Raw genomic sequence first — 24,591 nt, 5'->3', positions numbered from 1 at the left:
TTCTTACATAAATTTGTGGTGGTGTTTTTGTATTTAGATGATGGGCTTTGCTGTAAGCAACTAGGTGGTGCAATCTGATCACTGGATCTGCAATCAAGAACACCAGAGTTCAAATCCTGCCTTAGATGTTTACTACCTATTTGAGCCTGTGTGCAAATCACTTAACTTCTGTGAGTCTCAGTTTCTTTATCTGTGAAATGGGGATAATGATATCACTTACCTCCCAGGGTAGTTTTGAGGACAAAATGAGAAAATATTTGTAAAGCACTTTGTAAATCTTAAAATCCTATATAAATGTTAGTTATTATTATTATTTACATTAAACTCAAATTAATAACTGCAACAATAATAGTTTACATCAAAGATATTAGGGGAAAGAACCTTGTAAAATGTTGCCTATAAAAACCTTTTCAAAAACCAATGCTTTCAAATGCTGAGCAGAGATTTATTTAAGGAGGGTAGGAGTGGAGAGGAGGGAGAGGTTCCTTTGATCCAAGTTCAGAGACCAACAGTAAAAAAAAGGTTCCAAAAGGTAAGAGTGAGATGTTCAGAATAAAAACAAGGAAGGAAATCAGACCACCACCAACATATATTTCTGAGAACAATAAGCTATAAGACTTATTTATTTCACTGAAATGAGAGAGTTAAATAATTATTTCAGGATTAGGCAGTTTCTTTGGTTTTGTGATGGATTTGTTTTTGTTGTAGATTCAGTAATTATAAGTTTCTGTATTTTGAATACAGTTAAATAACTTGTATATTTTCATGAATTCTAAAATAAACATAAAAACTATTTATCAGTTTATCTTTGAAGAAAGAACATTAATTATGTAGTTTGGGCATAATACCCAAATTCTAATACACTGCATATGCAGAATCACATCAGTTATTACTAGCAAAGAATTATTTATTTCCATTCAAGTAATGACAGGCTATGGTCATGGACAAGTTTGCATACTGGCAAAAATATAGTGAGGCAACATAGTGGTCAAGACAGTAAGGTACAGGGTCTGGGGGAGCGATAGAGGCACAATGGCAAGTCTGAAAATGGCCAAGGTGAAAGAATATGATCAGGGATGGAGCTAGTAATAGGAAAACAGAGAGATTAAAATCTGTATCTGTGAAAAAGTACCCACACAGAAGAAATTACTAACCCACCAGAGTATTAAAATATAATATAGTTTGTTCTTTTTCTGGGGGGAAGCAGAGACAATCAGGGTTAAGTAACTTGCTCAGGGTCACCCAGCTAGTAAGTATTTGAGGTCACATTTGAACTCAGGTACTCCTGACTACGGGGTCGGTGTTCTATCCACTGTACAATCTTCCTATCCTGATGGTTTGTTCTTAATAATGGAGAAGGGAGTTGATTCTTCAAACTATAGGCTTATGAATTTGATTTTAATTTCAGGTAAAAGTGAAGAATTATTGAAAAGATGATTTGTTAGCATGTAGAAAGGGAAGCATTAAGCATTAAAAAACATCACTGGATTAATTATACAGCACGCTAAAGTAGTCCATTTTTTGATGGGGTTGCTACACTGATAGATCAGGAGAATGCTGCAAACATAGTATACGTGGATTTTGGGTGGGCAATTTACAAACTACCTCACAATATCTTAAACCTAAGGTTTAAAAAGTCAGCTTTACAAACTATAGGATGGGGGAGGAGGACATGGTGAGACAATGATACACATGAAAAGAACTTCAGGGTTTCAGTGCATTACAGGTTTAGTATGTCAGCAGTGTGACATGGCAGCTGAAAAAGCAAATGCAAAATCTAGCTGCTTTGATGAAGCATAGAATCTAGAACGAGAGAAATGACAGTCCTGTTGTCGTCTACCCTGGGCAAACCACACGTTACCATGTATTCAGTTCCCTCATCTGTAAAATGATCAAGCTGGAATGATTTCAAAGATCCTTTCTAGCTCTAACATTTTATGATTCTTTATGATGTATCCATGTGAAGCTACAGAACACATCTTTTCTTTAATTTCATCTCTGTAGCTAAACTTCAAGTACAATCATGGTCATAGTGAATGCTTAATTAATATTTATTAATGAATAACCCATTATCATATATATGATATATATATCATATATCAGGACCAAAATGAGCTAATTTTGTACCTGAGGGAAGGATATAAGATTTTACTCTCTTTCCAATGGAATGTTATATTTAGGGTAGTAGAGGCATAGTTTATATATATATATTTTTACTACATCTCTTAATATTGTACACCCAAGGATCTATTGCATGCAGATTTGGTGCATTGTAAAGAATGTTTTCTTTTGAGTCCAAGAATCTGGCTGCGTAGTCAAGCTTAGGGGTGGGGAACCTGCAGCCTTAAGGCCACATGTCGCCTTCTAGGTCCTCAAGTGCAGTCTTTTGACTGAATCCAAATTTTACAGAACAAATCTTTTTATTTTTATTAATATGTTTTTGTTCATCTTTTATATTTTATTTTACTTTCTAAAGGAATGTACTTAAAATACCAAAGAATAAAATAAGTTTCAACAAAATAATCCTCTCAGATTGACTGGCACAATTAGAACATTAGTAAGCCATAAGAGCTAAATTGATGACTGCTACACTCATTATTTAGTTCTACAGTCCCCTGCCCAGACTGGTGCCACTACTGCACAAGGCTGATTGACAAGAGTTTATGGGGCTTGAGTATGCCAGTCTGTTATCAGTTTCTGGCAATGATGTGTTTCTGTTTGAAGCAGAATTTGTGAATAGTTGTATAGCCCAACAGTATTTTTTAAATTTGTCTGCTTAACAGCCCATTATGTCAAAGAAGACCAAGAGAACGCTAAAGGAAGAAAACAAATTTTTTAATGAGGATGGGAAATTGCAATATTATCTTGTTTTTGCTAAAGAAGAGATGATTTGCTTGCTTTCTGATACTACGATATCAACATTAAAGAAATTCAGTGCTCATCTGCATTACAACACTCATAAAGACCACAGATATTTTAAATTAGAAGGACAGGTGTGAAAGGTTGTATTGCAGAAATTAAAAGGTGAAAATCAAAAGCAAAGACAATTCTTTCAAGCAGCAATAAGACCTGGAAATAACGCCACTGAAGCAACTTATAAAGTAGCTTATATACATGGGGGGAAAAGGGAAGCCATTTAGTGATGCTGAAATTGTGAAAGAATGCATTGTCAAAGTTGTAGGATGCTTAGACCCCAATAATGTTTCAAAGTACAAACAACTGCCTCTTTCAAGCAGAACCTAACTAATCAGCAACATGAATTAGCCTTCAACTTAACAGAATAATTTCATGTAATGCTTCAAAAGGAAAAATATATATTATTCAATCGCTTTGGATAAATCAGCTGATACTACTGACTCAGCACAGGTTTTACACATCATTTGGGTCATAATAGAAGATTTTCTTTGCTATGAAGAGTTACTTGCTTTGGGTACTATCTTTTGCGAACTGAACACAGGGAATAGGTATCTTCAATAACTTTCAAGATAAATTTCATGAATTTCGACCGAATTTGGTAAATCAGTGAGTGTATGTACAAACAGTGCACCTTCCATGACAGGAAAACATGAAGGGTTTATTGCACAGATGAAAAAAAAAAGGATTAACAGATCCAGATGCTCTCATTTTTTTTCAATGTATCTTATATCAGCAAAATCTCTGTGCTAAAGCTACTATTTCAAGTGACACTTTGCAACAAGTTATAAGAATTGTTAACCATATTTGTGCAAATGCAACATGGCATCATCAGTTTCATAACATGCTAAAGTTGAATGATGAGGTATTTAGTGTGGATTTGCCATATCATTCTAAAGTGCATTGGCTATAGGGGACAGGTGTTATAACGGCCCTCTACGAGAACAGATAGTTAAATTTTATGAAGAACAGAATCAGCAATGGGAATTATTGAAAGAAGATTTCTATAGGAATGCTGTGATTCTGTGTGATAACATGTCAAACCAAAATGAATATTTCTTTGCAAGGTAAAACTAAGTCTCTATATGATATGTGGCAAAAAAAAAATCCAAGCATTTTGAAAAAAAGCCATCTTTTTTCAAAACACTTCTTCAAATGGAAGTTTTGGATGAAAATTTTCCCCAGTTAGCAAAAGTTATTGATGAGCAGTATGATACATGAAATCATCTGAAGAATATGCAGCTATTATAGACCAATTAATTGGAGAATACAATCATGACATGACACTCAAATTGGCATCTCAGCCTTACCTAGATAATATCACCAAGGTACCTAAAGAACTACAGATGCAATTGATAGAGCTCTCAGTAGATGACATTTTGTCACTATTTGATGCTAAGAAAGATCCAATTGAAATATAGAAACATGCCGTAGAATACCCACACCTTTGGCAATATGCCTAAAAAAAAAGATTTCTTGCTTTTCATTGCTGCAAATCTACATTCTCCTACTTAACCTAAATCAGGACAACCTTACAGTTATAAATGATTGATACCCATCTAGAGGATCAACTGAAACTGCAGACCTCCATGCTGCAAATATTCAAATGCTTTCCAACAAAAAGCAGACACAACAAAGTCATTAAAAGGTTAGTTAACTTTAAAATTAACAAATAGTTTTCATTTTTTGAAATTATTAAGTACATAGGAGTTAGATTTTTACAAAACAATATACATTTTAAGTGTATCTAATTGAAGTTTCTTGAATGTGGCTTTATTTAATTACAGATAAATATTAATGTGGCAAAAGGTTCCCCGCCCCTGGTCTAGCAGTTCCACTTACAACCTGTGTGACCTTGAGCAAGTCATTTCTCCCTTCTGGGACTCAGTTTTCTCATTTGCAAAATGAAGGGTTGAACAAAATGACCTCTAAAGTCCCTTCCACCTTTAAATCTACTATCCTCTGGTCTCATCAGTGCACCTCTCACAGTAGTTCAGAGAATATAATTTATCATAATTTTCTAATGCCGCATGACTCTCTACTAAGCTCTTCTGAGAATCCTTCACAGATGATCTACCTCACAACCTAGAGGCCTCCCTTTTAATATTTTGAGGATATCAATATAGTACTTGATGCACTTTTGCATCTCATCTCTCATTTTCACTATATGTCTAAACCACCCACTTTTATAGACCTGTGTCTTTTATGTCATCTTTACGTAAGCAGTGATATATTCATATGTGTATCTAAGTACAAGCACATATGTATAGAAATGCTTGTTTATATGTATATTGCATGTATAGACAGGACTGTACCTGGAGTCAGGAAGACCTAAGTTTTTGCCTGCCTCAGACACTTCTATACCTGTGTGACCCTGTGGGCAAGTCATATAACCTCCGTCAGTCTCAATTTTTTTATTTGTAAAATTATAATAATAACAGCACAAACAACAGGGTTGTTGTGAGGAAAAAATGAGATAGTTGTAAACTGCTTTGTAAACTTTAAAGCATTATATAAATGCTAGAATAATTATATTTATATATTAGTATAACTATATACACACATATTGTGTATATTTATACACACAAATGCAACACAATGGCTATGGATTGGAGGTGTTTGACTGAAGAGAAAATCTGCCTATTGTTTCCTGGAAGGCCCTGCCCCTACCCTTCCGTGTGTGGAGCCTCTCTTTTCCAGCTCCTCCTTTCAGGTGTCCAACCCAGCTGCCCCGCCTCTAGGTCTCTTCCCTCAGTGGGAGATGCTTCCTTGAATCTGCCTCAGAAAATGGGGCAATATGGAAATAAGCTTGGGGCTACCACCACCATGGCAACTGCCTCTGAAGGAAACAACTCCAGCTCCAAGTTGACCAAGTCTCTTTTTCCCCAACACCACCATTACTAGCTAATTCTTTGCTGAAGGGGAATCCATCAACAACCCAGATTCATTGTTATCTCTGCTTTTAGGTTCTCTTCTTTTCCCTCTTCTCCTCCCCCCAGCCCCTTCCAAGGGCTCTATGATTCTTTCAAGCATTGATCCATTCTCACCTCCAAAATGACAAGAAAAAAAAACTGTCTTTAATATGGTTATAGCCTCTAGGTTTCCAGGCATCAGATAAAATGAACAGTAGAATTTTATATCTTCCCAAGGGCAGTGTCTTTAGTCACTTACTACATTTATATATGTGTATACACATACCCACACACATAACATGCTATATTGCTATTCTTCAATGATGTATTGACAAATAACTTATAAATTTTAGCGTTTACTAAAATATTCAAATTATTGAGCTATACTCAACAAAGAGATCTGAAAATTAGTAATGCTATGATAAAAATAAGACAATGATACCTCTTAAATCCTGAAACAAAGTTAGCTATCTTATTTTAAGGAATAAATGGCTTGCTAAGCTGTCAAAAGAAATCTAGGAATATGTTAGCAAGAACTGGAAAAACACAAACCTGAAAACAGACACTGAAATTTATATTTGCTCATGGATCTAAGGGCTTCAGAAAATTTCTCTAGGCTCCAAATAAATCATTATGTCAGTAAAAATAAACATTAATAAGAATTAAAACTATAATGCAAAGCAATAATGTCTTATTTCCATGTTCTCTGCCATCTTATGTATCATTTCTTACAACTGAAAATATGAGAAATATTAGTAAAAATTCTGTGGTCCATTAATTTTTCACTCAACCTCTGTAAACACATTTTAAAATCACAGTCCAAAGTCTCTTAACATAATAATATTATTACATTAATAATACATCCATCTTTCTTTTCAAATTTACAAATGATGTAATTAAGTATGATCATCAGTAAATTGCAAACACTCAGAAAGTGATATTTTCATCCTTTCTATATGAATTATTGCTTCTTAGGATCTGTTTTTTTATTTGTTTTTGCCACAACTCAATAATCAAAATACTTCCTATTACTCAATGTATATAAAAAGGAAATCTAGCTACAATATGCTTCTAAATATTTTCTTTATAAACAAAATATCATTCATATATACAGAGACGGTACAGATATATACATAACACAGACTTCTCAAGATTTTGGTTTACTTTCATATTTATTACAAAGATATATAGATTCAGTCACATAAACAGATGTACCAAATTAAAAGATTAAAAAAAAGCAGAACAAAACACCACAATACTTACCTTTTCTGTTTTTCCAAACAAAATTCCTATTTTCCTTGTATAACACAGTTTAAAAGTGTTTGCTTTAAACCATAGATTTTACATTTGGTCAGAGTAAATGGTCTTTCAGGTAAACTGACCTGCTTGATTGTCCTGAATCAGCTTTTGCTAAGCAAAAATATCAGGGAAGTTCAAAGAGAAGTGATTTATAGAGTAACAAGCCTTCCTCACTTTTGACATAGGAAGTGAAATGGTTCGACTTAAGTATAAAAGACTTTAGCGTATGGGTGTATGAATTCACATTTGCCAAAAAGACTGTACAACAAAATGACTTGTCATTAGATAGTAAAATGAAAATCCTGGGTTCTCAAAGACTATGCCAGTGGACATTTGGCTCTGGCAGGTTCTGCCAAATTGAAAAAGCTTTGAGTATGGAATTGGCCTGTTGATCTACTATTTGAAGACCAACCTAGTAAAATATGGAGAGGTTAATCATTAAAAATAGCGAATAGGTGATGAATAGCACACAAGGCATGCCACTGTGTAAGTCAGGGAGGGACTGCGATTTTTAGCAATTAGTCAATCAGGAAGCACTTATTGTGTACATACTGGGGACACAAAGACAAAAGTGAAAAGACAAAGTCAAGGAGTTTACATCCTATCAGAAGAGAAAGCATGTCTCTGGAAGGCAGCATTAAACAGTAGAAAGGGTTATAAATTTGGACCTTGGTTTGAGTCCCAGCTCTGCCATTATTATTAGTATGACCTTGGACAAGTCATTTAATATCTTGTTATTCAGTTTCTTCATCTGAAAAATTGGGGGACTGTATTTGATAACTTTAGGTAACTTCTAGCTTTCAATCCATGGCACAGTGGAGAGAGTGCTGGAGTCAGGAAGTCATGGGTTCAAATCCAACCTCAGATACTTGCTAGCTGTGTAACCTTCAGCAAGTCACTTTACCTCTGCCTCAGTTTACTCATCTATAAAATGGGGATAATAATAACACTTACCTCCCAGGATTGTTGTGACAATCAAATAAGATATTTGTAAAGTGCTTAGCACAATGCCAGGCACACAGTAGGTGCTACATAAATGGTTATCTATCTATCTACATACATATATACACATGTAAATAGAATACATATATTATGTATAATATGTATTATGTTATACATGTTATATCATTACATACATAATGTGTACACAACATATGTAAGTATATAAAAATAAATAAAAACTAGAGTACTCCCCACTCACTTGTTGGTTATCCCTCATTACCATATTTATTATCATAATCCCAAATTCTAGGATATTCCCAGGTTATCATTGGATATTTTCTCATTAATTAAATAAAAATGACACCCTTTTTCTCATTAATTAATCAGTTAGCTCAGAGGTCCAATCACAATTTGTTAGATATTATTTAATAAGCTAGAGAAACTTTTTCACCCTCATCTTTCTCTACAAATCAAAGCCCCTAATCTCTTAGGATTAAATAAATATTACATTTACTGGCTATACAATTTATTAAATATAAAACACAAATATATAAATTATTATTTAAAATATTTTAGCTATGAGAAAGACTATGGCCAGAATCACCTCAAACCACCACTATTACTGCAGATGACTAATGAAAACAGTTCCACCATTTAGTTTACTCAAGATATCTAGCAAAGTCTGTTCTCAAGATTTCTCTTCTTTGAAAGATAAAAGGTAAAACAATTTCATCAAGAAAATCTCTTCAACTTTTTTGTTTTCTCAAGATGCTTTCAAATTATTTCTGTTAATTCTTTCAGTCTCTAAAAATCTATGACAAAACTTTCATATAGAATAAGTTAAAATTGTTACTCTTCATAGTTCCCTATTTCTTAAAGGGACAGTAATAGTTTGAAAAAGATACTATATTTTTCCCCATTGTCAAAAAATTTTAGCCCATCAAAAATCATTTTTGGATATATCAAATCCACATTATGTTAAATATGAAACAAATATTATGCTGCTTTAAATAAAAAGGAAAATAATATTTATAATAGTTAAATTAAAACACTATAACACTAATAATATTAATAACAAGTATAATTGTATAATATCAAAAAGTATAAAAACATTTTGTATAATTCAGTAACAAATTAATTTTATGCAACATCATAAATTTAGTCTATTTGTAAGTTTAATAGTTCTAATTCTATTGTGATCTACTGATCTTGCTATATGTGTTCATAAACTGGTTGATATTATAGGCTCACTACCAACATTTCAAAATTCTATGGCTTGTTTTTTTTGTTTTTTTACCCTAGGGAATTCTACAGCTAAAGTTATCAGCAAGAAATGTACTTTCTCTGGGTTTATCCTCTATCCTCCCATTGAATATAAAGTGGGGTCTGCCTCGGTCCTAGGCACAAGTTTCTGTTTTCAGTATTGGCTTTCCTTGAAGCAACATTTTTTTTCAGGAATTCTCTGTGCTGCCTGGGAAACAAGCTGTTCAGCATTCTCAAGCTGCTGTTTCAATGTCGTTCCTTTGTTTCAAGCCCATAGCTTATTTCATTTCTTAAAGATCTAGGCCTCTGCTCTACTCTTCTTTTCCATTTCTTCTTCACCTGAAAGTTCTCACATACAAATATTTGTATATGATTATCAAATATCTGTTTTATTTCTATTTCAAACTCTCCAATATTCTCTGAACACTAAAATCTTTCACTAAGATTTTGTCATCTTGCTTTGACTCCTGATAAAAAACTAGGGACTCATACCATCGCTTGTTTCACAATAATGCTTTTTTTTTTTTTTTGCCATCTGCTTCCTTCAAACCCAACAAAAATTCTCCTCTTAGGGTGTAGTTGACATATTTACAGATATTTACTCTACATTTGTAATAGAAAAAAAGAGCCTTGCCTCCTTGTTTTTATTCTTGTAATATTCTTGCATCGAATTGTGGTAAACTGAGAAGGATGATCATTCATTCTTAATATTTCCAGGTTTTGGAACAAATTTCCATCTCTGAGCTCACCTCTGTTTCTTGATGTTGATTGTTTGGAATTTATATCAATTCTGCATACCTCTTTAAGTGCATTCATCACTCATATTCTATTCAGTCCTTACAGAAGATAAATCTGCTTCTTTGATTAGACTGTGCTAATAGTGATACATACTGCAGAGATTGTTGGGACCATTGGTCTTTTACTTCATCTTCATAAACAATGAATTTATCTGTTGTTAACACTGTTTTGTGGCCTTTTGTAACCTCAATCTTGTCCCCAACTGGTGTTTCAAGGGGTGTTTCACTGTGGGACCTAACTTCAGACCTACATATTATAGAACTATCTCTTTTTGGTGTAAGAGACCTGGTTTCTGTCCCTACTCATGGGTAAGCTGTTACAATCTGCCCCAAATATTTCCTTCAACCACCTTGCAGTCACAAATTTTCTCATGAAAGCCTGTTTTCTCAATCAACATCAAAGGGTCATATGAACAAATTTCAAGATACAGTCCCTTACTGTAAGTGTACCTGATATTTTTAAATGACACAGTAGGTTGGGTAATTCACAGAATATTTAATGAATATACTCTTCAGCCTGGCCTTCCCATGAATTGCATTTAAATCTTCCAAAATTTGGTCTTTATTTTCAGTATTCTTTTTTATTTTATTTTCTGAAGCAAAAAATGTTGCTTCAAGGAAAGCCAATACTGAAAACAGAAACTTGTGCCTAGGACCGAGGCAGACCCCACTTTATATGCAATGGGAGGATAGAGGATAAACCCAGAGAAAGTACATTTCTTTTTTATTATTTTATTTATTTATTCTTTTTTACTTTATACTCATTTATTTTTATTTATTCTCTTTTAATATTAGGAGACTCATGAATTTCCAATTCGCAAACCATAATGCTTATTAAATCTATTAGCCTACATTTTAAAAATAGAGATAATATAAAACTATATTTAGCAACCAATTAAATACGTGGGGTTATAGAAAGTGAGTGGTTCAAAATAACACCTATATCAAGAAACTGGGTGAATGGAAGGATGGTGGTACTTTTAGCAGAAAGTTGGAAAGAAGAGTGAGTTTGGGGGGAAAAGTTAATGAATATTGTTTTGTAGAGTTATTATTGCTAAACCTCAGTAACTACTCTTTGTGGTTTTATATTCCATCTCTTTCCTTCCAACTGCCCCAAGTATCTTGTGCCTCTTATTTGCATTGGAATCCACGTCCTCCTTCCTGCTTGCCTGGCTTCTTATTTCTCTAACATCAGGACCCCCAAAAGTAAATGGAACCCACCTACAAGCAGTTCCCTGCTTCTATTCCTTGGCCTACGAAAGGTTGATGTAGTTACAGACATACTGAGTTCAAGTTTGCTATAGAACAACCAGTTTGATATAGTTCATTGCTTTAAGTACTTTATATACTTAATTACCTCATAGTACCAACTCTCCTATTTGGCATTTGAAGGCCTTCATAGTCAGGCTCCTATTTGTTTTTCCAAGCTGATTATATTTTACTCTACACTCTAGCCTAGTGGTACTTGCTATTTCCCCCTGTATGACACTGCATTTGATCCCTTTACCTTTTTTATAGGTTGATTCCTATACCTGGAATTCTCTTCATTGTCACTTTTACTTCTTGGAATTCCTAGAAACTTGAAGGCTCAGTTGACTTGTCACCTCCTTCAAGAAACTTTTCTCTCAGTTCTCTCCTTATTCTCCCATGCCACTCTTTATCACTGTCCATTTATTTTCTATATATATGTTTATTTGTCTGAGAATATATTGTGCCCCTAGTACAGGGCTTCTTAATGTTTTTGAGACATGGACCCCTTTGGCATTCTGAGGAAGCCTATAGTTCCCTTTTTAGAATATTATAATGCTCTGAGATGCACAACATAAAATACATAGGATTATAAAAGAAACCAATTATATGGAAATAGCTATCCAAATTTTTAAAAAGTTACAGACCCCAGTTAAAAACCTGACCGAGTAGAACCTACATTTCTTGGTGGCAGAAACCATTTCACTCTTGTATTTGTATCCTCATTACATAGCACAGTGTCTGATACATAATAGATGCTTAATAAAGGCTTATTGGTTGATTGCTTAAATATATGTATGCATGTGACATATATGTTTGTACATGTGTATATAATTAGTGGACAAAATACAAATGTAATGTTTATATGGATCAAATTCTTCATTAAAAAGAAAAAATATGTAAGATAAGAGAACAAAATCCAGAAACTTGCTTGATAGACTTAAAATGTACAGAGTTAAAATCAAGGGATGATTATGTTTCAGTGAACTCCAAAAGAGCAGGAGTTGCAATAATGATCCCAGGTAAGGCAATAATAAGAGTTGATAAACTCAAGAGATACAAACTACCCTATTCTTTTTTTTTTTTTATCAATCAGCATTTATTGAGTAGCTACTTATATGTGAACCAGGTACTAGGGATACAAATATAATCAATGAAATGATCCTTACTTAAAAGGAGTGAAAAAGGGTTTTACTTTAGAGAGGGTAAAAATCATACCTAAAGAAGAGAAGCGGGGACTTTGCTATGCAGGGGAAGAGGTAGGAGACCAGAGTTGGAACTACTTAAAAGTAGGGAGAAAGGAAAACACTCCCTCCCTGCCTCTGCCTCAGTAGTGGGGTGAGGAATGAGAAATCCAAAGTATGTGGGATTGTAGGTTTCCAAGCAGACAGATCATGTTTGAAGGGAAAGAATCCAGATTGGGAAGCCAGGGTTTCAAGACAGCCAGGCTGTGTCAGGTAGGAAGCTGGAGTCCATAGCCAGGGTAAATCTTGGCTATGGTTTTGTATGTAGATTGGTTAGATTTCATGCCAGGTGAGGGTTAACTCCAGAGAAGCAACAGCAGTGTCAAAGTCAAAAAGGGGAAACTAGCCCTCCAACTGAAGATGCCTGGGGCAGAGGTAAAAGCACAGGATTTAGCCACAGCTTCATTGGGGTTTCCCTGGGCTGGGTTAAATCATATCTGGATACATTTGCCACTGCCCCAGCCAAAAGAGCTTGCACTAGAAGAGTGACTCCAAACGTTCTCACATAGGGAGGCTGGTGTTGGGAAGTAAAACGGGAAAGGATGGCAGGCAGCCTCAACTGGGCACTTGTTAATCCCTGAAGTCCAATTCCAGCCTTTGTTCCAGTTGTCTTCAAAGGTATATAAGGATTGGCAGTCCTCCCGGCACTAGTTACAGTCCTCCCTGCACAGGGGAACATTCAGCATCCCTTCCCTCCGCCAGCTTGAGGACACTGGCTGGATCCAGGGTTCTAGGTTGGGGGAGCACTCATAGAGACAATAGTTCTGGATGAAGTGGCATTGGCAGGTAGGGATCATCTTCCCACAGTGGTTATAGTTGAAGCGGTACAGGTAGGAAGGGTCTTCATGGGCAGCAATGCTTGTGTTTGCTGTGTAGCAGGCATTTTTCTTCCATGGGCTACACTGGAGATGAAGGTCATCTTCTGGACCAGGATGTAACTTGTGGTGTTTAGCATCCATGCAGACATTGAGCAGATCATTTCCCTTTTGAAGCCCATGTACCATGGCCTTGAGGCCCAAGAACTGCAACCCCCGTCCTGGTTGAGTCATGGTCTCCAGGGCCTGTCTCTTCTAGGTTTCTAGAGATTCTAAGGAAGCCTGGAGCTTAAAATAATAGCAAAAAGCAAACTACCCTATTCTTAACAGCACTATGAACAATGAGAAAACAAGATTAAATGTACACATATCAAATGGCATAGTACCTAAGATCTTAAAATAAAAGCAAACTGCAAAAAGACTTTAACAGCAACACAGTTATAGTAGGAGATCCCTCCTTTGACATTATCTGAATCACTTAACTTTGTTGAAATTCAGTTTCCTCACCTGTACAATGGGAATAACAACAGTAGTACTTACCTTCTGGTGTTGTGTGATGATCAAATGAAGCATTGTAGGTAAAACCTTGAAGGGCTATTCAAACACTATCAGCTATTATTTTTAATGTTCTTAAGTGGCAATTCAAGCTTTTTATACAGTTCACATAATTCACCTATATCTTATCTATCTGGATCTAATGTGGATCCTTCAAAGATATTCTATTATTTTTGTTTAATTAATGAGACAGAAATACGTGAGAGGGAAGGCTTCACACAATGATCTAAATTTGGAAAATTTTACTTGAGAACTCAAATATAATGGGTAAAATGTCAGAATGTCAAATGTAGGCATCATTTTAGATAATTTCTTTCATGGTTAAATTAAGGTTGCCATATGTCTGGTATTTGTCCAGACAGCCTAGAAATCAAGGTTTCCATCTGGTGTCTGGGCAAACCTGCTGAAAATCTAGGAGTGCAACAACAGCTGTTACTGCTACCACTCCCTCCAAGACTTTGTTTTTGCCATTCCTAGATTCCAACAAGGCAATTTTTAATTTAGATTGCTTGAAATTTCAATACTACTCAAAAGCTTTAAATTGAAGTTACAGAGGAAGTTAAAAGGGAAGTGTTTTGAGGATGAGACAGGAGGCCCAGAAACACTGAATCAAAGAGTAAGAAAGAATAAGAAACAAAAAGGTCCTTACAGATACAATTCAGCCCCTTAATTTTACAGAGGAGAAATCTGAGGCCCTATCAGGTTAACTTGAATTTTCCAAAGAACATGTGATTAGCAAAATCACATGGTCAAGGCTAGAACTAGATATCCTGCCTGCAAGTCCAATGTTATTTCCACTAAGCAAGGAGTAGGACACCTTCCACATTTCCTTTTTCTCTGAGTCAGACTTTTAGTAGAGATAATTAGGTTCCAATGTTTCTCAGTTGAGGATGGTATTATTTCCTTTTCTACTTACCCACTTAGACATTAATTTGGAATCTATAGGATAGTTATTGTTATTAGCATTTGTAGAGTAAGTGCTAGTTTAAGCATAGACAATAAACTTTATTGAGTAAGGCACTATGTTTTGAAGTTTGGATTTACTGTTCCATAACAGGCTCATAAGTCCTGCTGAGTGCCAAGATAGGCACTAGGACATCTCAAAGACTAACAGCAATTCATTAACAAGACTATATTTGAACTGAAAAACAAAAACTCCTGGTTGGCCAAGCCTTCATCCATACTAATAACAGCCTAAGTAAGCCCTAGAGACAGCAATGCAAGGGCAGCCCGGGTCACAGTCAAAAAACAAAAAACAAAAAACACTCAATAGTAGAAGAAAAGGGGAGATGAAGATGGGGAAGGAAGAGTAAATAACTTTGTAAATACCAGCTCCTGGAACAAAGTGTGAAACGTCACAATGTCCAGATTATTTCCTTAAATCATAGTGGCAAAATACCAAGATTTGCGTCACAATAAAGGATGTCAAGAAAAAAGAAACTAGGACAGTGATGAGTGTGTGTGGCCTTGCTTTTCTTCTTTCTTTCTTCCTTTCTTGCCCTCCCTCTTCCCCTTTTTGCTTTGCGTTTTAACCTCAATATAGGGAATTAAGATTTCCTAAAGCTCAAGAGTAGAAACAGAGAAGGAAATATGTGGACCCTTTAAATCTCCTTGGGGGGACAGAGAGCATCATCGGACCTCACGGGCTGCTGCTGCGACTACGACCTTGAGGAAGGACTTGAAGAGGCGGGGAGGAACCAATGAGCACCTGATCCCTGGAAGCTAGAGTCGTGACACCAAAAGATGCTGCGCTTCTTGCTCTCCCCCCTTCTCCCCCTGCCTACTCTGCCCGGCGCGGTGGGAGGAAGAGCCCCCGCAGAAATGCAAGAAGCCCTAATTTCCACTGGGTGGGAGGGGTGAGGAGAGGAGAGGAGAGGAGAGGAGAGGAGAGGAAGCAGGGCAGACAGAGAGAGCAGCGCGGTGCAGGGATGGAGGAGAGCAGGAGACCCCGTTAAAGCTACTGAGTCCTTCCAGGAAGCCCCGCTGCCTGACGCACATACTAAAGCACATGCACAAACCGGCACGTTCGTTTTATGCGTCTACAGACCAACAGAGTTGGGGTATAACGGAGAGTACTGCAGGGTAAGACGTACTGAAAGTCTTGGTTGCCAAACATTCACGGGAATTAAAAAGAGAAACCAAACCAAACCATACCGTCAGCACCTGAAACACAGGTATCATTTGGAAAAGAAATGTCTCGCGCATGCGCAGCAGCTCGTGCGCGCTCCAAATTCTAGGCGGCTGCCATCCGCACTAGCGCAAAGCTTCTCTTTCACCCCGCTCCTTGTATCCCCCTCCCCAGGTTAATTTCACCTTCTCAGGATTAGTTTTACTTTTTAAAAATAAGACGTTTTGATTTAGGCCTTGGGGCCCCGAGCGACGTCAGCAGGGGCGCGATGACGTCACAAGCCGCCATAGCAGGGGGCGGGGCCTGACGGCTGTTACTCCCTCCCTGAGCTTCCGGTGCTTTCCCTTTCCGCCGCCCCTTTCTCCTAGCTGGCTTCGCCTCCCCCAGCCCTAGGCCGCTGAAGTTCTGGAAAGAGAACGCTGCCGGCGGAGGGCCGAGCGCGCGCGTCCCCGGAGCCCGCCCGGTCGTGGCAGAGGCGCGACCAAGAGGGCGGGAGTGGAGTGACCGGGCGGCCCCATTTATGTTGTGTCAAGGGGGGGATAATTCAGCATGGATGTGTCCCAGGCCAGGATTGGTATGATGGAGAAGAGGGAGGTGAAACGGCGGCCGAGGTGTAGGTAGAAGGTGCCGCTCAGTCAGAACCGCCCCAGCCTCCCATCTGACCGGGGTCCCCCGGGGACAGCGCCCCGAGGCTCGGCCTTCCGCCTCTCTGGCTTCCTTCTCACGCGTCTCCCCGCGGCGGGGGCGGCGGGGCGGTACCCCGCGGAGGTTTAAAGGCCGCATTTGACCTTCAGCCGACCCCCCCTTTAAAAAACACCCAAAATGGGGCTCAGCTGAATAGAATCATGCCCCCCACATTGAGGGGTTCTGGGGGAAGGGCTCTTGGTCAGTTTAAAAGCAGTTTTCTCGGGGATGAACCTTCCATCCTACCATAACGAATAACATTTTTTTAAAAAGAATTAGAAATTGATGTCAGGGTGCTGTGTAATGAAGTGAGATCCATTACGAAGAAGATAACTCCAATTTTTAAAGTTTATTTCTGTGGCAGCCCTTGGGCCAATCCATCTTCCTCCCCAGGGCAGTGAATGAGGCCTCTGTTACAGAGTCTTACAGAAAATGGAGCTCGGGGCCACATTGGCCCTATTGTGCTGCTCCCCACCCCATTAATGAGGCCCATTCAGTTTCATAAGAAAGCAGACCAAGGAGGGCTTTGGAGGAGAGAGAAAGGCTGTAGATCAAGGGCAAAAGTTCTGTACACGAAGGCTAGAGAGGTTTTTAAAGTGGCTTGTTCAAAGTATACTTTGAAAGGCACGAGAATTTCTAGGTGTGGTGGACAGATTCATTTAGTCTTTAATGGTCTGTCAAATGATGACTTCAGCCTAAGTGTCTTGAGGGAATATATTTGACAGTGAAATGCTGATAATTAGATATGAGGTTAGATATATTTGGATTTTTTTTTTGTGAAGGTTGTGTGATCTGTGTTTTTATTTTATATGAGGCTCAGTAAATTATTGGGTATTTGTGGCAGCATTTAAATTTGAATTCTAATGATGAGTTAGGAAAAAACCCCAAAGGTAATTAATATATTTAGGTTCAGTGTTGTATGTGTAAAGGGAATATGGGTCTCAATTGTAACTCGGTATAATCACTGTTAATTTTACACTACTTAATTTTTAGTAAAAGTGTTACAAAGGCTTCCAATTCTTTTAAAGGTCAGGAAAACACTAGATAGTGTGTCTGAGGTGGTAAAAGTGTTTAAAAAAAAAAAGATGGAAGGAAAGAGGTGGGCAGAATCTATTGAACAAATACTGAGTTAAGTATAGCCATATCTTTTATTAAAGTTGCTTTTTTTTTTTGTTAAAGGTAATTCAGATACTGAGCTAGAATGAGTTGAAGGCCCTGTTTTTGGAACAGTGGATTATATTTCAAAAAATGTTTTGGTGAAAATATTTCTGATTTCAAATTTATATGAACAATAAACCATTAAAAACAACATAAACGATACCTGTTTGCAGTATCTTGGAGAACTTTTTTCTGACTGTAGTGTCTCATTTCGCAGCAAGAATGAAGCATATCAACCTGTCCTTTGCAGCTTGTGGATTTCTGGGAATATACCACTTGGGGGCAGCATCTGCACTTTGCAAACACGGCAAACAGTTACTAAAGGTTGTAAAGGCCTTTGCTGGAGCTTCTGCAGGATCTTTGGTTGCAACTGTTCTGTTAACTGCACCAGGAAAAATAGAGGTAAAGGTAGTAACTAAAATATGTGCCTCGTGGAGAAATTAGGACAAAATATCAAGGCTTACTTTTAGCTTCACCAAAATGTTAGATTTGAAAAATAGGCTTGGTAGAGAAATAAAAAATATTAAAAGCCTAAAATTGAGTCATTTGAAATCTGTGCCTTTCCCTTTCCGCTCTACACTACTTTTTTTTTTTTTTTAAGATGATTACATTGGGAAGAAGCTGAGGGGAAGGAAATATTTTATTCTAGTTTATTCTTGGATCCTAGCTCTGCTTTTTTCTCAAAGGAAATTTCTTTAATAAGCATACATATAGATACATAGATGTTTTTAAAAGCATAATAAATTGAGCAACCTCTATATGTCTTTTGTCTTAAAAAAAAAAATTTCCACTTTCAAATATGAAGACAAAATTCCTGACTTTGGATCCAGTGACAGAGAGTCAAATAATCTTGTATTTGATGCAACCTAAATATTTTCAGTTCAGTTCTGTTATCTGATTTATAGATATAATTCCCTAGGTTCTTGTTACTGTTTTTCTTTCATCCTCTTTACACCTTTCCCCTGTCCCCTATGTAAAGAAAATTGTCACCTGTCTTCTTTTTAGGGTTATTTTCACCACTATTTAGCCAAATATTAGTGCATTTATCTGGTCATAACTAATATCCTAAACAGTAAAAAGAGGGTATTATCTTTTAAAATAGACAATGAATAGGAATTCAGTTTTCCATTCAAATCAATGATGATTAAAAAAAACTTATTAAGTGTGTTCTCTTGGTGCTATCATAGATACCTGGGCAACATACAAACTCTGGATTAGGTAATGTATGTAAAAGACTTTGCATGCCTTAAAGCTTTACATAAATACCAGTTACAAAGCCCAGTCTCGTACTTACAGGAACTTATTTAGTAGGAAACATTGGAAGCTAGCATTTTAAAGCCATTATATCCTTTGCCCCAAAACATATCCTCTCTTCCCCATAATATTGAATAGTTATGAAAAATAAAACTAGAAATTATAACAGCAGAGCAAAGGAGCTTCTGTGAATAATGTAGCGGAAACAGAAGTTCTCAAGTACCAGGAGCTTCCCCTTCCATTTTGTTTTTACTGTATTGTAGAAATAATCCAAGTTAGATAGTTGGAGATGCTACTCTTAGACTATTAGCAGCATGATACAATGGAAGCAGTGCTAGATTTGGAACTAAGGGACATAGATTTGAATTCCAGCTCTGCCACCTTTATGACCTTGGAAAAATGATTTAACCTATCAGGGCCTCTATGTCCTCATCAGTTGACCCTTGAGATCCCTTTTAGCCCTAAATCTATGATCCTATGACAATTTTGTGCACTCTGGAACAACATTTCTCAGATGGGTTGGTTAGGATTTTACTTCTGTGTCACACAGCAAGGTAAATATGTAAAGACCCTCGAGAGCAGCCTCCCTACTGCCATCTTTTATATTCTTCACTGCATCTACTAGAGTATTAAGTACGTACATATACTTTTTTTTTTCTTGGTGGGGCAAAGGGAGGAGGGAAAGGAACCTATGATTTCATTTTTGTAGAGAAGTCCTTATGAGAAAACTCCTTTTATCCAAGTAGATAACTAGTTGTTCTATAACTTAAAATCTTAAAATAGTGCCTTGAGAGCTTAAGAGTCACTTGGCCAATATATGCCAGAGAAGAGATTTGAATCTAGGTCTTTATGACTCCCAGGCCAGCTCAGTAGCCACTATGTCAAGCTGCCTGAATGAATGAATGTATAAATGAAGTGTTTACTCTGTGGAGACCACTGTACTAAGCAATGGGGATACAAATAAAAAAGCAACATAGTTCCTGCTTTCAAGGAACTCATGTTCTCATGGGGGAGAAAGAGGGCAGCTAGGTGGCACAGTGGATAGAGCACTGGCCCTGGATTCAGGAGGACCCAAGTTCAAATCTGGTCTCAGACACATAACACTAGCTGTGTGACCCAGGGCAAGTCACTTAACCCCATTGCCTAGCCAAAAAAACAAAAACAAAAATCTAATGGGGAAGAAAACACATGAAAGATTGCAGTGATAAAACAGATATTAATGCTTCTTTAATGTTATTTCCCCTGATAAAAATCATAGTATTTTTGATGTTGAACTATTTGACAGTGCCACGGACTTTGGTGGCAAGATCTTTCTTTTCTGGGTCTTCAGTAACTGACCGTAGTGCTTGTAAGAATGAATGTCAGACTGCATCTCCACAGAAGATTGAGTTTGGGGTCTTCAGCTGATAGTGCAGGTAGAGATGGTAGTGGTTTGACTTGCCTGGCACATGCTGCCTACAGTTTCTCACTCAGGGTGCCTTGCTGCTTAAGCTAGGCTGGCTTGCCTGTTCTGTGAGTAGGAGTTGTTGGCCAGCTGGTGGGGATTGCTGGCCCCTTCTCCAAAAGAACTGCTTACCCAAATGACTGTGAGGACTGGTTGGAATCAAGACTGGTGGTCTGAAGGACCTCCCAGGACTCTTGTGCTTATCTGTCTATTGATGGCAGTTAACCAATGGTTGTAGCTGGTGCTGATGAAGAAGATGGACCCCTTCTATCTGACTCTACTTGTAACTGTGGCTTCTGTTTTCTTTGGTTTACCACTGGGGCCATTTTGACAAATGTAGTGACTCAGGACTTGCCACTGGTAAAGGTTTTATAACGTCTAAGCTGCCTGATAGACAGGTGAAGTCATTAATTCCTGCCTCTTCCTTCTACATCTTAAGTAACTAGAAGGAGCATGGTATATGGAGAGGACCTGGGTTCCACTCCTGGCTCTAATACTTAATAGCTGTATGACCTTCAGCGAGTCACTTATCCTCTTGGGTCTTACTCTCTTCATCTGTCAAACGGGGAGTTTGGATTAGATGGCCATTGAGCTCCCTTCCATCTCTAGATCTGTGAACCTCTGATCTCTCCTAATTATTATAGTCAAATTAATCATTTTCAACAACTACCCTACAACTGACCTGTAACTACCATCACTCTCTGACACGTTAATTTTAATTTGTTAGTATAGGGATGCTTCCTTCTTTCCCCTGATTTGTCATACAAATAAAAAGCTTGCTCGTATGCTACATCATTGACATGTAGTAGTGTCCTGTTTATATCATAAGCAGTTTATACACAGATTTAGAAAATGAAATATTTTGTCTGAAACTGGCGTTATTGTAGCATCCCTGTTGACTAGTTAGTTTCATCAAATAACTAGGACATTCAGAATTCATTAGAGCAACTAGTTATACTGACTTTTTTTTTCTTTTTGCAATTACCTAACTATTGCAATCACCTAACACTGAATTAACTAATGTCATGGACTGTCCTGTAAAGTTCAAGATAATTATGTAGGGGCAATGTCGTCTGCCTGGGGTAATTTGTACACCATATTCCTTGTTCCCGTCTCCATGCCTTTTTACAGGGTGTCCCTTTTGCCTGGAATGCACTTTCTCCTGAAGTCAGCCTCAGAGATTCCCTGGATTTTTTCAAAGCTTAATTAAAATGCCAGCTGTAATATAAGAAACTTTTCTACTTTACTGTTTGCTAGTCCTGGCCCATCCCCCACCCTTCAAAAATTTTTATTGGGTCTTTATTTTGTATTTCACTTTTTAGGTAAAGGATCTTTTCTCTTAATAGACCAATAAGCTCTTTGAAGGCATAGTGGACTGTTTTGGTTTTACTTTGTGTCTTTAGAACCCAGCCTAGTGCCTGGTCCCATAGATAGTAAGTGCTTAGTAAGTACTTATTGAATTACATTAGAATCCCGCCTCTATTCTTTTCCACCTGTGTCACCTTGGATAAGTTACTTAGCCTCCTTAGGACAGAGTTTCCTAATCTGTAAAATGAAGGGATTGGACTCTGTAGATGACTTTTGAGGTCTCTTCCAAGTCTAGATCTGTGAGCCTGTGAACTTAGATTGACTTTCATGATTTCTGTCTTCTTGTATCATATTTAGAACTACTTTCTCCTCCTTATTTACAAAGATACCTTTTGCCAATTGGCCATGAAATATTTATTGCATAAAAAAGTCCCACTTAAAGGATTGGTATTCATCTCATTAGCTATATTATGTTTCTATAATTCCTTGTCAGATCAGTTTCCAATTGATATATGCACACCCAAATATTTTCATTGCCATGAAAAATTAATGAATTCACATTTTATGCATGTATAATTGAGCCAGAAGCAGCTGACACCAGTTATCTTTTAATTGCAGGGCAAATTAAGTCCTTGATATATTTAATACTTGGTTGACAAACACTTTCCCCAAAATGATGTGTGGTTAAGATTTTGTTTAATTCTAGTGAATATCTTATTTTTCAGGAATGTAATGAATTTACATACAAATTTGCTGAAGAAATTAGAAAGCAGTACTTGGGTGCCATAACACCTGGTTATGATTTTATGGCACGTTTAAGGTACTTATTTATATTTCCTGTATATTGTGTCTTATGTAAAACTAAGAGTATATGAAGACAAAGTATTGAATGCTTTCTGTACAAACTATAGCATACTCAGCACTCTCTCTTTTTAAAATATTTACAAGGTGTTCAATAATTAAAGATGAATAATGCTTATCATTTTCTCTTCTTTAGAGAAGGCATGGAGACCATTCTTCCTTCTAACGCTCATGAGATAGCAGAGAATCGACTTTATGTATCTATCACTAACACAAAAACCAGAGAAAATTACTTAGTTTCACATTTTTCCTCCAGGGAAGACCTCATTAAGGTAAGAAAGTTGCATGTCACCCTGTAAGAAATATGCTAGAGTAGTGATTTTTTTTATTTTGACCACTTTGTAGAGATTAAAGACAGAAAATTTTTTGAAATTCTGGATGACCTTTTATACTTCTTATACTTATTATAGGCTTCCCCTATAAGAAATGGTTCCCCAAACCTATATAATTTCCTTATTTATTTTTTATCATTTTCAGCTTCATGTTTATTCTGTGAAACTGTTCACTGATTCTGTTGAGGGAGCTTGAAAATTAGTAGCATGAGAATTTAATATGCATGGGAAATTCTCTGACTAGCCAATTTACAATTAACAATATGCTTCCTAAGATAATGGGTTAAGGAAGATGATGACTGTAAATGGAAAACAAGCAAACTCTATCTTTTAGTGTCTTGGGTAACCTGAGTATTTTTTGGAGCAGCTATATATTCCATGATATAAAACTTCATTTATTTGGGCTAAATGAAGGGGATGCCTTTCTGATACAGTGAAAAGTCCAAATTTCAGAGTTATTCTTCAAATGTAATTTTACTCCCATGAAATAGTTGATTGACTACTGGGTAATGAATTCTTTGGCCATGGAAACTCATGCAACAAAGAAAAATAAAATATGCGTAGTTCTTAGTTCTCTTTCACTTCCACAGTGACACTGATGGGTTAGAGAGTCTGTGGCAGTTGAGAACAAGCAAGCAGCAGGCATGTTGATAATACAGTGGTGGTACAGACCTAGATCCTTTGACTTAATATCCTGTGCTCTTTCTAGTGTTAAGAGGAAGAATGAAGAAGTAGGCAGCAATGATTCCTTGTCTATTAGGAAAGTTTATCTATTACCTCCAACAATGGCAAGCCCTGAGTCACTACATGAGTCAAAATGGCTCCAATGGCAAACCAAAGAAAACAGAAACCACAATTATAGGTAGAGTCAGGTAGAGGAGAGGTCACTATAAAAAAGGGACCCACCTTCCTAATCACCACCAGCAACCACTGCTGACCATTTGTCATCAATAGACAAGTAGAAAAAAGAGCCCTGGGAGTGGCAACATTCCTCAGACCAACAGTCTTGCTTCTAGACAGCCCTCACAGCCATCAGCTAAGGAAGCAACTCCTGTTTAGAAGGAGCTAGTCATAAGAAGAGAGAAGGAAATTATGGCCAAGTAGAATTGTGGCTCACGGGCTTTCTTTAAAGTTACAAAAAAAAAAAAAAAGAAGAAGTTGGCAGAATTAGTTTCAGCCTTCACCCAAAGGCAACAAAAAAGATCAGTTTTTATTTGTGAAAAGACAATATGAAGATAATTGTAACTTATTTACCAACATCTGTTGTGAAGAATGAAGAGGTAGAGGAATTCTGTGAAAAACTTGACAAGGTTCTACAAATTAGATAACTGTAACATGAAGTGTGCAGAAAGGTGGGGAAAAATGTTTTTAAAAAAAAGCTTTTAGACACTGAGGAGCATCACCTATATATAATGAATGCTTTATTCATTCATA

General features: G+C 37.0%; 1 protein-coding gene and 1 pseudogene across 4 annotated transcripts in view; one reads left to right on the top strand and one right to left on the bottom strand.

The window, feature by feature from the left end:
* Positions 1 to 12,569: 12,569 nt before the first annotated feature.
* LOC114022969 lies at positions 12,570 to 13,667 on the bottom strand (annotated as a pseudogene).
* A 2,209-nt stretch (positions 13,668 to 15,876) lies between these two features.
* Positions 15,877 to 24,591, top strand: part of PNPLA4 (patatin like phospholipase domain containing 4) — a 46,766-nt gene continuing 38,051 nt past the window's right edge. Inside the window, exons 1-4 of one of the 4 annotated variants that reach the window (XM_027835411.1) lie at positions 15,877 to 16,070; positions 18,176 to 18,360; positions 22,690 to 22,784; positions 22,962 to 23,097. In XM_027835411.1, the coding sequence (XP_027691212.1) occupies positions 18,181 to 18,360; positions 22,690 to 22,784; positions 22,962 to 23,097 (411 nt within the window). In that variant the 5' untranslated portion in view covers positions 15,877 to 16,070; positions 18,176 to 18,180. Of the gene's footprint in view, positions 16,071 to 16,140; positions 16,163 to 16,582; positions 16,691 to 18,175; positions 18,361 to 22,689; positions 22,785 to 22,961; positions 23,098 to 24,591 lie in introns of those variants that run through there. The other 3 variants (XM_027835412.1, XM_027835410.1, XM_027835413.1) reach the window with 3 other exon arrangements.

Source organism: Vombatus ursinus, unplaced genomic scaffold (genome assembly GCF_900497805.2).
Source record: "Vombatus ursinus unplaced genomic scaffold, bare-nosed wombat genome assembly UNPS02014814.1, whole genome shotgun sequence".
Lineage (NCBI taxonomy): Eukaryota > Metazoa > Chordata > Mammalia > Diprotodontia > Vombatidae > Vombatus > Vombatus ursinus.
This window is presented reverse-complemented; position numbering and strand designations above follow the sequence as displayed.